This window comes from Pararge aegeria, chromosome 17 (assembly GCF_905163445.1).
Source record: "Pararge aegeria chromosome 17, ilParAegt1.1, whole genome shotgun sequence".
In the NCBI taxonomy this organism is placed as follows: domain Eukaryota; kingdom Metazoa; phylum Arthropoda; class Insecta; order Lepidoptera; family Nymphalidae; genus Pararge; species Pararge aegeria.
This window is the reverse complement of record NC_053196.1, coordinates 13,025,070-13,038,712: the sequence shown is the minus strand read 5'-3', so window position 1 is coordinate 13,038,712 and position 13,643 is coordinate 13,025,070. Positions and strand designations below refer to the sequence as shown.

The following is a 13,643-nucleotide window of genomic DNA, read 5'->3' as shown; positions in this document are numbered from 1 at the left end:
CCAAGTACCTTGGTAGGTAGCTGAGTCAAGCTATACAGTCGATCATAATATAAAACATTTTCCGAGTGGCCACTCTCTCTGTTCGAGTATATTCATCAGCGATCACGCGATACTCCCGAGAGAAACGCTCATTAAAATAAGCCCGCTCCTAAAGCATGCCGAAGCTCGTTTCGCTCGCTCTCGACCTACGCCAGCTCGGAGATATCTCACTCGCCGGTCCGATGCCGAGTGGCAGCGCTATCACCGAAGCATTCGACAGCTTCCGAGTCAAGTGTAGGTATCCGAAAAAATACATAATGTGTAGGAGGCGTCACATGTGTCCGTGTGCATGTGTCATGTGTGGCGCGCGCGTGTGTGCGCAGGGCGGGGCCGGGGGCGGGCCCGCACGCCCGCCGCCGCCACTCGCCAGTGCTCCGCTCCGCCGCTCCGTGGTCGCGCGCTCCTCCGGCTCACTCCGCGTCCGCGACTCGTCCACGTCGCACGTCGACCGTACCCGCGAGCCTTGCCCAGTGCCGTGCCGTGCAGTGCCACCGAACTTTACCGAGCGATGCGAGGCTCTCGCTCCGGGAGAGCGATCTGAGCGAAAGGGTTGGAGCGTGCAGCGGGCGGGCGGGTTCGGGCGGCGCTGAGCCGCGCACGCGCCCTCAGCTTCCGCGCTCGCGGCACACGCGTCCGCACCGGCACGCGCGATGGACGACAAGCCGGCCGGCGAGGAGCACTACAGCCTGCGCTGGAACAACCACCAGGCGCATCTGCTGCGCTCCTTCGAGGCGCTGCTGCACGCGGAGACGCTCGTCGACGTCACGCTCGTGTGCGCCGAGCGCCGCGTCCGCGCGCACAAGGTGCTACTCGGCGCGTGCAGCCCGCTGTTCCGCCGCATCTTCAGCGAGAATCCGTGCAAGCACCCGGTGATCGTGCTTAAGGACTTCCAGGGATGGGAGGTGCAGGCGGTGGTGGACTTCATGTACCGCGGGGAGGTGTCGGTGGCGCAGGAGCAACTGGGAACCGTGATCCGCGCCGGCGAGTCGCTGCAGGTGCGAGGCCTGGCCGACCAGGACGCGGCCGACTGCGCCGAGGCCGAGCGCTCTCCCGCCGGCACGCCGCAGGGCCCGGCCGCGTCGCCGCCCGCCAGCCCGCACAGCCCGCAGCCGCGCCGCAAGCAGGCGCGTCCGCGACGCCGCTCCGGAGAGTCAGACACGCCAGAGAACCTGTCCATGCGCCGCTCGCCCGGCGGGCTCAAGGCGGTGCGCCTGGCGCGAGGCCGCTCGCCACACAAGCAAGAGCCCGAAGAGCCCGAGCCCGAAGCACCTCCGCCGCCGAGGATGTTCCCGCCGCACCAGGACCTGTTCCCGCCACCCTCGGCAGTTTCTGCGTTGTCCCTGACGCCCCCACACAGTGAGTAACGCTTTATTTCTTACCATAACAACTCTTCAGAATCTCTATCGAGGCTAGGCAGTGAAAGGATACAATCCGAATGAGAAGCTAGTTGAGAATTGCATATTTGTGATTAATTAAGTGATAAGAAATGAAGGTAGTAGTGAATAGCTTGTTTGTAGTTACACGTTTGCTCAACGATTGCGTCTCGCAAATCAAACGCAGGAATGTTGCGATCTTTGAGCGTGTCATTATAAGATTCGTATTTATTGACAAGTGATTAAAGTGATATTAAACTTGTAAGAAACTTGTGCAGTAAACTGTAACGGTAGTGTCCAGTGCAGTAGGTATATCGCTGGTACATAAAAAGTAAAAGGTCAATAACAACAATGTCGATTTGGATGAACAATTGCCAAACGATAAATAAAATAGCTAACGGCCAACAAAAACAACTGACCTCGCTTACTCATTGTCGAATAAGGTTCTTATATTTATTATTGCCAATGCTAAACAATTTATTGATAAACCTGCGTAAATAATTAGTACAATAAATCACAATATTTTCGTTCGTAACTTAAATCCGAAACATAATAATTTCAAATTTTCTTAACACTTTCTAATAGATTGATGCAAATCGCAAACGTAATCGGTAGATGTTTGAAATAAAAGAATGTCAAATAGAATTCTAGGTATTCTAATTTCTAAACTTACCGTGGACCTAACTATCCATTAGTTATCCATTTATCGATATATCAAATCGCATGTAGGTTTAATGATTCGATTAGCGATCGACGCGGAGTGTTAACCGGAACCTTTCACAGATAAATTAAGATCACCCATTCATACGTCGGATTCCTTATCTGTGGTATCCAAAGAGGTTCCAGCTTTATATGGTCTATTAAGTTTGCATGTCTCCAGGACTCGTTTGTAAAATGTAAAGTATTATAAAGATAAATTCCATTTTATCCTTTGCATGTGGTAATCCAGTGTCCGTATGAATTTTACTCTTCAATAATTACTTGAGTTCCTTACGCGCTTGAGGAGGAAGCAATCAGAGCAGGCATCTTGTTTTACGAGCCCTTTTCGATTTCTAAACGTGTTTATATTGCGGAAATTGATAGTGATTTTGCGATCTTAAGTCGGTATCTTGTGCAGGATATATTTGTTCAGTCCAACAATGGGTTTTAAACTTATTGAATTCTGATATAATTATATTGTATCTGATAAAAACATTTTTTGCATTTAACCAAAAACTGACAACAATAAAACCATTTATTCAAAATAAATTATAAGAATTATGGCAGGCTACAGAAGTGTTTTTTTTTTTTTATAAAATTGGGAAAATGTTTCTTTCTGTATGAAAATGTAATTTGCATGAATTATGCGAGTTGTCCTTACATCTAAGTGAAAATTATCGTAAAATGGAAAATGATGTCTAGATAGTTACTAAATTACCAATTTAGGTTTACCTAATTATGTATATTTTTACGTACAGCTGTTTATTTAAGATTAAGTAATTTTAAAATAGAAAACTAGGAAAATTATAGGTCGGGACGAACATATAAAGTAATATTATTTTTCCTATCGTTATCTTTTTTCGACTTGGGCTTATTCCACACTAAGTGGGGTTTCCGAAACATGTCTTCTTTTCCCACTTACTTCTATTAGCCGGTGTCTCATAATAAACTCATTTTACACAAGCTGTCGATCTCTTCTTTGGTCTTTCTCCAGTCTTCTGTCCTTCCACGGAAGAATTTTAAACATTTTTCTGGCAATATGATTTTCTTTCCTTGGCATTAGGTACTCGATCAATGATTGTACAAAGTTATATACTGATTACTCATCTTTTTTATCACTTTCACTACGTTTAAACTGCTACTTTCATATTTATTTCTTACATATTAACCATTCTGTTATACTTCTCATCCATCTCAACATTCTCATTTCGGTTGTCATCAATAAATCTAATTGTTAAATAATTTACTGCCTCGTTTAAACTGTCGGAAAGATCACCAGGTATTGGGTTCTATGTTATGGGCCAAAAATTTATTAGGTCTTCATTATCTCTGTCAATTCCTACTTATTTTTAATTCCCGCCAAACCGCTTTTAATCTGCGTAGTAAATCTAAGCTGTAAATCTTTCTCTTCTATGAGATTAGCCCTGTGCCCAGCAGTGGGCTATTAATAAAAGGATGGTCCTTTTATATTTGCAACTGAACTATGGAGCCAGTGCTTCCACGATTCTAAGTAACCTGCCAGTATCAGTAAATCGACATAATTACTCACGCGCTAATTAATTTAACACAGCCTATAAAAACCATTAAAGTCAAAGTCAAAGTCAAAAATATCTTTATTCAAGTAGGCCCACAGGTGGCACTTTTGATGCGCACATAAGAACCACACGGTAGTGAGATGATGGCGATAACCACATTCGTAAACTTAAAACTAACGCGTTCCAACTAAACGGTTCCAAACGCGTCCTGGTCTAAGAAGAAGCCCACAACAAACTTAGCCGGGTGTTTTTTTTTTTTTTTTTGTTATCACCATCTCACAATGTCATTTTAAATTATTAGAAGAGCAACCTGGTTAGAGCAATAATTTACACCCAAGCTTTTTTATCGTTTACGTAGTCCTTTATACTATAATAGGACTTTTCTATAAGCTTACGTTTAATACAATACATTATTAAATAAATATATATGTGAACCTTCGTAAAGCAAGTAGGTACCAAATATTTCGTTAACCTGACTAGGTATCTAGAAATTGCAGCCTCATTAAAAATTTTTGGCTATCAACAAAAACTGCACTCAATCTCCAAAAACTACACTTCAACGGATGGTGTTAAATTTTTACGTTTTTTATTTTACTGACTCTACAGTTCATATGTGGAGGGCCTGATTACGTCATAATGATAGTCGTGCGGGCTTTAAATGAAGGGTTGCACGCACTCCTTACCCCGATGACGTGCGTAGGGAAACTAAATACACCCGAGGGGAAGTTTCTGAACGATTCCTTTCCGTATTCAATTCGCTACAGATTCTAAGTTTGAAATAAATAGTCGTGTTTTTCGTACGCTGGTTCGTTTAATTAGAATAAATCTACTTTAAAAAACTAATATTAATTTCGTTTAGCCGCAGCAATATTGTAGGTAGATCACGTCCATAGATAAGTTTTGTAAAATAGGATTTTGGCGATTTAAATTAAAAATATAATATGATGTTTCGGAGGGTTTTTCATTAATTTGGAAGTTCATTTAGAAAAGACATAGACTTTAAGTTGATACAACTATTTCGCCATGAAATAAATTTGAAGAATGGTAATATAACGCAATTATTGTATTTATTTAAAATTAATCATTTACCTCCATCTACAAAGTATATTTGTGCGCTTACATTTAACGGTGTTTAAGTAGGTAATGCTATATCCTTAATGTGACGATCAAAAACACTAGAATTCTGATCCTTGAAGCCAAAATAAATCTGTGATAAGATGGAACGGATAAAAACTTAAGAGGGCTTTAACCCGAAGCCGTGAAGCCATTAAAAAAAATAGATAAATTTAATGTGTTCTATATTTAATTTAAATTAAAGAATGAAACAATACGCAATCTTTCTTATGTTCTTACGGTTGTTGTCGGGGATAATTTTAATAAGTGTTCATTTTATTGTTTCCTCCATCTCCGTGTGTGATGAGAGGTTGATTATGCTTAATGGTGGTGCGTAAATGTAATTGAGGGGTTGGCGGTGACTGCTGGCAATCACGCTGGCTTCCTGATTGTGATTGTACCCACTCGAAGTCGTCAAACAATTCCAAATTTGAATTCCTCGCTAGTTTCTTTTTCTTTGTTTCTCGGTTTATTCCGTTCAGGGCAGGCAAAGATCGATTACCACACGAATTAACATGTTGTATTCTCATTGTATTATTTTCCTTTCGGTTAGGGGTGTCAGTTTTGTGCTCATTTTTGCTTACTCTTTGGTTTACACAATATGGAGAATATAATTTATTTTTAATAACTACCGCTTTTTTAGTTTGGGCATAAAGGTTGAGCTTACGTTATATATCGAAACTTATTTTGTAGATGGAACTTAAACTGTGAGACTTAAAATTGTCTAATATTACAGAAAAGGAATATGTTATATTAGTAGTGTATCTAGACATTTCGCCTCATTTGACGTACTACTTCATTTTGGAAGTATTCGAATACAGACATAAAGGGCAGTTACAAGACGTCGGGCAATTTGATCAGCTTCCCGAATCACTGACTCACTCTATAGGAGTTTGGACTTTATCTGTACTTTGTTTGGACCCCCAAAACAAAGCATTTCTTTCCAACGACCACGCGAAATGCGACACTTCTACCTATTCATTTATTACCATCGCGTGGAAAATCTCTCTATTCTCCAGTGACCAGCATGAACATTTCATAAGAATATTGTGCAAGACTGCACCTTTTGCTTCAATCTGCAGAGGTCAATAACTTTACTAGCGCCAGCCCTAGAGTTCAGGAGCACCGAGATAGTGATGATTATTGCTACCACTATAATATTATAGTCCGTGGCATGTCGTAAATGGTGCGTAAAATGTGGTAATTGTTTTGTTTTAAAACAATTATTGGCTGTAAAGTGCGTAGAGCAATTCGGATTACCAACGTGTGTGGCGTTCGGAAATCGGTTTTGTTTTAGTTCCTAAACTGAAGAGTATGTTTTTAATAAGCTTGTTGTGTTTTTGGTATTGGTCTCGGGAACTACCTGCCAGTGGCGTGCATAGAAAGTATGCATATGATACTCGTATAAAACGAAGAAAATCCCCTATACGACTTATAGATACATAAGAGTAAGTTTTTTATTACTCTTACTGGAGATTTTCTTAATTATAATCATCTGCATACCCCGTTGTATACCATCTTTGCACGCCACTGCTACCTGCCCAATAAAAAAAAGACTTATTCAAATTTAATTGTTGGGTAAGAGCTTCCTAGGACGATGACGACGGCTTCCTTCTATAAGCGAGATATTTAGAACATAGACCCGCTACGTAGCTCCAATGCGGATTGACGGACTTTAATTATTATTATTACACATTAATGATATCTAATAATAGGTAGCCTAAAGATGCCGAATCCCTAACTTCTAGACTATCGCCGCTTTACTAATTGACAAAGCTCTTTTAAAGTAAGAAAAAATATGAAAAAATTATAGGTAGTAATATATATAGGTAGATAAATTTAAAATGTATTAATCTCCCGGACTTCCAATGTGGTGTACGTTATTCTATTAGTCGAGCGGTGTGTGAGAGTGTGAAAAAAACGTAATTCTCCAGTTTGTGGTGGCGGCTATCTTGGATTTGAAATTTGACATAGTGTATAGCATTCTACTAGTCAAGCCCTTTCATTTGATAGCCATATTGAGGGAGTTGTGAGAAAAAATATATAAACCGCCATTTTTTAACGGCGGCCATCTTTAACCGATAATAATTAAACTGAGCTAAGAACACTTCCAAACATTACCACTCAAAAAAAAAATCACAATTAGATAATTTTTCCAGGCGCTACGATGCCATAGACAGACTCGACAAACTTATTACACCCGTCGTTTTTGCGTTAAAAAATTGCATAACGGACTGCGGCGTAAACCCTTCCCATTATGACAGAAGCCCCGTGCCCTGAAATGGGTCGTTAATTGGTTATTGGTGATAAACAATAAAATACAAAAAAAACCTGGCCAGAAAATACAGTTAATTACCGCGAATTGATAACGGAAATGCATCACTTGAACTTCTACATAATACAACACAGATTACTAATAACCTATACCTACGCATGTTTAGGCGCCATTACTGTACAAATTAAACGCCCACATGACGCACAAATACATGTGTCATACAGATATGTGCATTGTTAAGTCATTTAATTCATAGTAATTACTATAAGTTAATATAATACCACTTGCTGTCATCTTAATGTTTAGGCTTACAGGTTAAGTGATGTGTCATAATTGATAATCTCAACTAATATTATGAATGCGAAAGTGGGTTTGATTGTTTGTTTGTTCTTCACGCCCTAAATAAGAAACCAATCAATTTGATTTTTGGCATAGAGTTAGTTGAAAAAACGTAGAGTAACATAGGGTACTTTCCATTATTTTTTTTTTTATTCCTATCGTTGAGGTTACCTGTCAGAGATCATTTTTAGTGATAAGGTCGCCTTTTGCTACTACTTTTTTTTTAAGTATATTTTTAATTTCTCCTTTACTACGCAATAAATAAATAAATAATACTTTTTAGCCCAGGAAAACTCCCGTTTCCACGGGATTTGTAACATAGCATAATAAACGCGATCGAAGAACGCAGACAACAGCTAGTCTTATAATATCTTCATCATCATCATCATAATCACTATATCAACCGATTAACGTCCACTGAATTATATTTAAAAAAAAAAGGCTTTAAAAGTCCATCTTTGAAAAAATATATAATTAAAATTCATTCACAGAATACGCTAAAAAATACTTATACTCTTCAAAAACAGCTGTAACAACTGACAATAATTTATCAACTAAACAGATAAAATAATTTCCTTTATTCTTTACTTACCTACTTCGCACAAACTGAAAATAGCTTTTGTAGAGAGTTACAAAGTCCACGGTCATGGGCCGCTTGTTTCCAGCGGGTTTCAGCAAACCGTTTGATGTCGTCTGTCCAACTCATTGGTGGTCGTTCAACGCTGGGGTGGCGGGATCACAATTCCAACACCTCCGGACCCCATCGTCCATCAGTTCTCCGAGATATTTGCGACGATGACACAGGCAATATCGGATAGAAGCATTTCTTTGCGGAATTCCATGATGTATTATGAAAATTAAGCTTACTTTGCTATACTCCGCGAAAAGCAGGAGAATCTGCCTGGTATAATTTATGATTTCTTCAATCCTTATACTCCACACAGATCTTCGGCAATGTACCCTCTACGCATGTTTCGCTCCGAAAGCGGAGCATCGTCAGGAGACGTTGACTTTACAATGAATAATTATCTATTAACAATTGTTTACTCCTTTTCGCGCAAACAAAGCTTAATTTTCATAATACATTATACAGTCAATATCGTCATAATTTTCAGGCCGCCTAAAATTAAAAAAAAATCTTAATAGTTAAGTATGCTAGTGCGATAAAAAGCCACTGTTAAGATACGATCATTGGAAACAAGTGCCGCAAAATTCGATGACCTGTTAGATGACGTTGACCTTTTGCCACCGAAAAAAATTAAAGAGTGTAACCAGTAATACGCGATTTATTGATTTATTTATCATTGTTACACTGATAAAATCATATTTTACAAAAGAAGTCATAGTTTGAAATTTAGTTAATCTCTTTAATATAACGTACCTACACTAAATTTTACAAGACTTTTTGTGTTCTTATCCACTTTATTTTGGCAGTAATTTCAAACTCATTTACCTACATCCTAAATGTTTTTGAGATTCCAAACATCGTGTTTAGTAAACATAAGAAGTGGTAGAGTTTTTTGTTCGTCGGGTTCGTCCGGGGAAGTACCTACTACCACCATCTCATTTCTGCCGCTTAACAGCAATGTTGTGTTCCAGTTTAAAAAGGGCGTGGGTGCTAGGGCAATTGCAGGCATATGAGGCATATACCCTACGGCTCAGGTTGATGGACACAGCACGGTACAGGGCGTGTTCCTTGCATGCCCAGCGATATTTTGCTCTATTTATAGAAGTTTTCAACTAACTACTTAAAAAAAAACCCAGTATCAGCCCAGTAGTCAAGAATTTGTACACTATCATGTCTCGGAGAGGAAGTTAAACCTACTTGATGATAGTTTTAGAGCCCGCCTTTGGGACAGCGGGACAGCGAAGTCGATGATGAGTACTCTGGTAAATTCGATTGTGATAATCTTTCACTGCTACTACTCACGTTATTTTTTGCTGTTATTTTTAGTTGTGTGGCCAAACTTGCTCGTCGAGCATGTATGCGGATACAGTGTTGCAGGAACAACATGCCCCCGCATTTCAAAAGTCACCTGTGAAATAAATAGCAGATAGAAATGTTCACAATAAATTATTCCAACACTACTTTAATGCGAGAAACGCCTACAATTTCCTATGTGTCCCAAGTAGGGTGGTTACGTCACGAGGATCATTTTTCCGGGACTTTACAGTCCCTTTTGGTAAACACTACATCTAGTAGGTATTTTGAGGTCTAAATTACAGGCCTTCTAAAATGAGCTATTTATCGAAATTCATCGCTCGAAAACTAACAGTTCTTGTAATCAACAACAAAAGTGATCAAGCCGCAGTCATTCCTAGCCATATACGAGTAACTCTTTTTAAATAAGAAACGTCACGTCTTTATTTTTCCTATTATATTACCAAAATGATGATTGTTTAATATGATTTATCGCAACAAGATTTGAATAGAAATAAGTGAAAGTAACAGAAGTAGAAGTAAGTAAGTAATTACAATTTATTTAGTTTTTGGAGAGAGCGTTGCCGAAATATCTCGCGCTAAAAATTCTCTAATTGTCTTAAGTGTTTGTGGTAAATATTATAGATTCATATAAATTATTCATTGCAATTTTCTTAAATTACTATGATATTCTTAAAGGAGACGAAAACGATTACATACTAACTTGGGCCCAAACTGTAACAAGATGAAATTGATGTGAACTAATAGGTTGACACCAATCAGTCCTTCCTTTAGGTATAGTGCGTCAACTTTAACTAAAGAGTAATTTTTTGAAAATGTGATTCAGAAATTAAAAACAATTATACTAAGTATGCGAATAACTTCAACCTCTATATAAGACGTATGATTGCAAAAAAACTAAATTCATCATAAGACCACAAGAAACGTAATAACATTTTTTATTAAACATACATCAATTTCCTGGAAAAACCGATTTCAATGCTTAGAATAAAACGTATGAAAAATTTAAGCTTCATCATTCCATGTCCATTGTTCACTGATTTGTACGTGCCTTTTTTTTAAATACTTCTAGTGTTTACATTTTTGGTTATTTTTGTACGAACATATATGATAGAAGTACACGAGCGTTTGAAATTATATCTATCATAATTACATGAAAAGTGAACAACATTTTTTTATATGAATGGACGTTTGATTAAGTCCCATCCAAATTTCACCAATGAAAGTAAATCTGATGTAGATATCTGAAAATGAAATCTATAAAAGACATCAGTAAATCGGTCTGATGGAGACAGAATTTTTCACTAGATATCCGCTTTATAGTAAATTTTGTCGCACACCTAGGAACTATTTAGAATGATGTTAATGAGTAATTTGTGGACACTAGTGTATAACCAGGATCCGATAACGGACCGAGCATTAAATTAGTTGATTTATAAAACATATGTAATATTATTAATTACGCTATGAGTATAGCTCTTACCCCACTCTAAGTGTAACGTGAGGACTATTAAATTACGATAACCTGGTTGGCGAGTTCAGAAGAATGCCCTTCTCCATTTTCCCCACTACCTATAATATGAGTACCTTCCAATCAAGAGTGACTAGGCATATTCTAGGCGAGCACGCTCCATCTTAGGCTGCAAGATCACTTACCCTGGTGTGATTGCAGTCAAGCGCATACCTATATATAAAAAAAAAACTTGACTTGCAAAGAATACCAATCTGCACTTTGCCAGCGTAATGAAATAGACCGGTATTGGATTGATAATAATGATGATAATAATCGTCATCATCATCATCATATCAACCCATTACCGGTCAACTGCAGGGCACGGGTCTCCTCCCACAATGTGAAGTGGTTAAGGCCGTTGTCCACCACCCTGGCCCAGCGCGGATTGGTGAACTCCACACATCTTTGAGGATATTGTAGGCATGCAGGTTTCCACACGATGTTTTCCCTCACCGTTGAAGCAAGTGTTATTTTAATTGCTTTTAAACTCACATAACTTAATGTTCGAGGTGCGTGCTGGGATTCAATCTCGGCCCCCCGAAAGTGAAGTCGAAGTCCTACCCACTAACTAGGCTATCACTGCTTCATCATTATTAAAGCGGTAGTAGGACTTTCACAGATTAAAATAAAAAAAATCCCAGATTAAAATAAAAACCTAAGCCATTTCTCTTTCGTGGACAGACTCAATATCTCCAACATGTGGTGACCCTACTCAGAGGCCTATTTAAGTCATTCGCTATCTCGTTGGCCGATAGCTCGCCGATTGATATCGGCTTTCGCTATATCTTCTAGGTACCTACTATACAAGATACGGAACCTCAAGATAATATTTCAAGATGTGTCACGAATATTTTCACAAATAACCCTATTTTATAGGAGGATTTTTCTTAAATGCGGGTACATTGCCCAGTAGAAAGTTTTGTTAAGTTCTCCACAGAGAATTCAAGTCTCTAAAAGATACTTAGATACTTTATTTTACGTTTACAGGCTGAAGGTGCTGATGATTTTTAATAAGCACTTACATTTCCTCTGGTATTCTCATTGGAGAAGTTTTTGCCTTGGGTAATTAACACCCTTACGGCAAAGATGGTACCGATTAGGCGCATTATTTTTTCATCACTCTTTTATACACTTCTACCTTCTGACGTCCAAGTTAGCCCTTGTCTGTAATCTCACCTGGTGGTTAGTTATGTTGTGATAGCGGGCTAACCTGTACGAGTATGGCAGTTTTATTAAACCCATACCGCACGAGTTCTACGCGTCATCGCACCGGAACGTAAGTTACTTAGTGTCTCCGTTAGTAGGGGTTTGTGAGCAACAGGCAAAGCCTTCCGGCAGGCTAGACCAGAGAAAATTTCACCGAGGTCATCCAAAGTAGCATACACCAGCAGGGCTAGCACGGGCGGGAGATAAAAATTATATCCCCCGATTATATCCCGTAACAAGGGATATAAATAACGTGCCCACCTCTAAAGCCCGCGAACATGGAATAGGAGACGTTTACCCCCGTTTATTACACATGTAATATTCGGATATTATTTAGACGTGCGCGCTAGTGCTTTGAGATTTGATAAAGCTGTGGGAGAAGATAAGTTTTTATCCCTTCCCGGGGATATAATTGTCTCCTGCCCATGCTAGCAGTGCTGAAGGGCTAACTTTTACTAGGATACAACTACGATAGTAAAATACCAAATGAATGGGATAAAAGAAAAAAAGAATACTTGCTAATGAGTAATTCAGTTTTTACAAGCGCAGCTATTATGAGAGACGCCGCACTTGTATTGTTTGTTGCTGGAACGTATGTGCCGGGCGCCGCAAAAACTGCAAGTTTACCACACAATGGATGAGTGCGGTAATTATAGCGAGCACGGCATGCATGTGTTACAGACGAATCTCGCGGTATTGGCAAAGCTAACTATGCCCGGGCAGAGTTTTTATTGCAAAGAGCATCTTAATATCAATTCGTTAGGTTGCTTTATCGGTATGTGGTGTTAAAATACGATCCTGTAAACCACTAAAAGGATCAGGATAAAAAGTAGCCTATATTATTCTCAGTCCCTTCAGATAGATAGATAAATACGAGTAGATGTCTTTATTGTACATACAGAAAAAAAAAATTAAACAAAACAAAAGGAAAATAAATATATGCGCAAAGGCAGCCTTATCACTTAAAGTGATCTCCTTCAGACAACCTTTGGTTGACGAAGCATGTTTCATGTTCGTACGGAAAACAAGATAGCTTCAGCTAACTCTATGCCAAAAATCAAATTGATTAAGTGTTTTTAGTTCAAGTTAAGGAAAAGCAAACAAACGCACATTCGCATTTATCAAGTATCAAGACTTGCTCACGCGAGTTAAACCGCATCGCGTGAGCAAGTCTTGATACCCACCTGCCTATTAACGTTACACTGCGGAGCTCAGGTCTCCTCTCTCATAGGAGAGAGGGTTTTTGTGAATATAATCACTTATATCACAAGTTCTAGACGGCCTAATGCTCTCCGAAGCACTGAGGTTCATTCCGCCAATTTTCTAACTCCAAGCTGGTATTGTGAGTATTTTAAAAAAGAAAAGTCAAAAATCCAATACTTAAAAATTTTTGGCCTCGTGTTCCGTAGTTAAAGCTTATGGCAAAGACTCCTAAATAGGTTTGAAACTAGTCAGGCATTTTCTACGAAAGTACTTGTGAATCTAGCTGTTGATAAAATTGATGAAGTTTTAAAATTTGAGATGTTATAAAATGATTTCCATACTTGAGAATATTGCATCGCTTAAGATTAGCAATACTCCTTGGAACTGGCTTAATTGGAAAGGTCCT

At 39.0% G+C, this 13,643-nt stretch overlaps 1 protein-coding gene across 1 annotated transcript in view; it reads left to right on the top strand.

The window, feature by feature from the left end:
• The first annotated feature begins 432 nt into the window (after nucleotides 1–432).
• The window catches only part of LOC120630910 (protein jim lovell), a 52,049-nt gene continuing 38,838 nt past the window's right edge, over nucleotides 433–13,643 (top strand). The window contains exon 1 of the mRNA XM_039900251.1: nucleotides 433–1,395. Coding sequence (XP_039756185.1) covers nucleotides 690–1,395 — 706 coding nt within the window. The 5' untranslated portion in view covers nucleotides 433–689. The remainder of the gene's footprint in view (nucleotides 1,396–13,643) is intronic.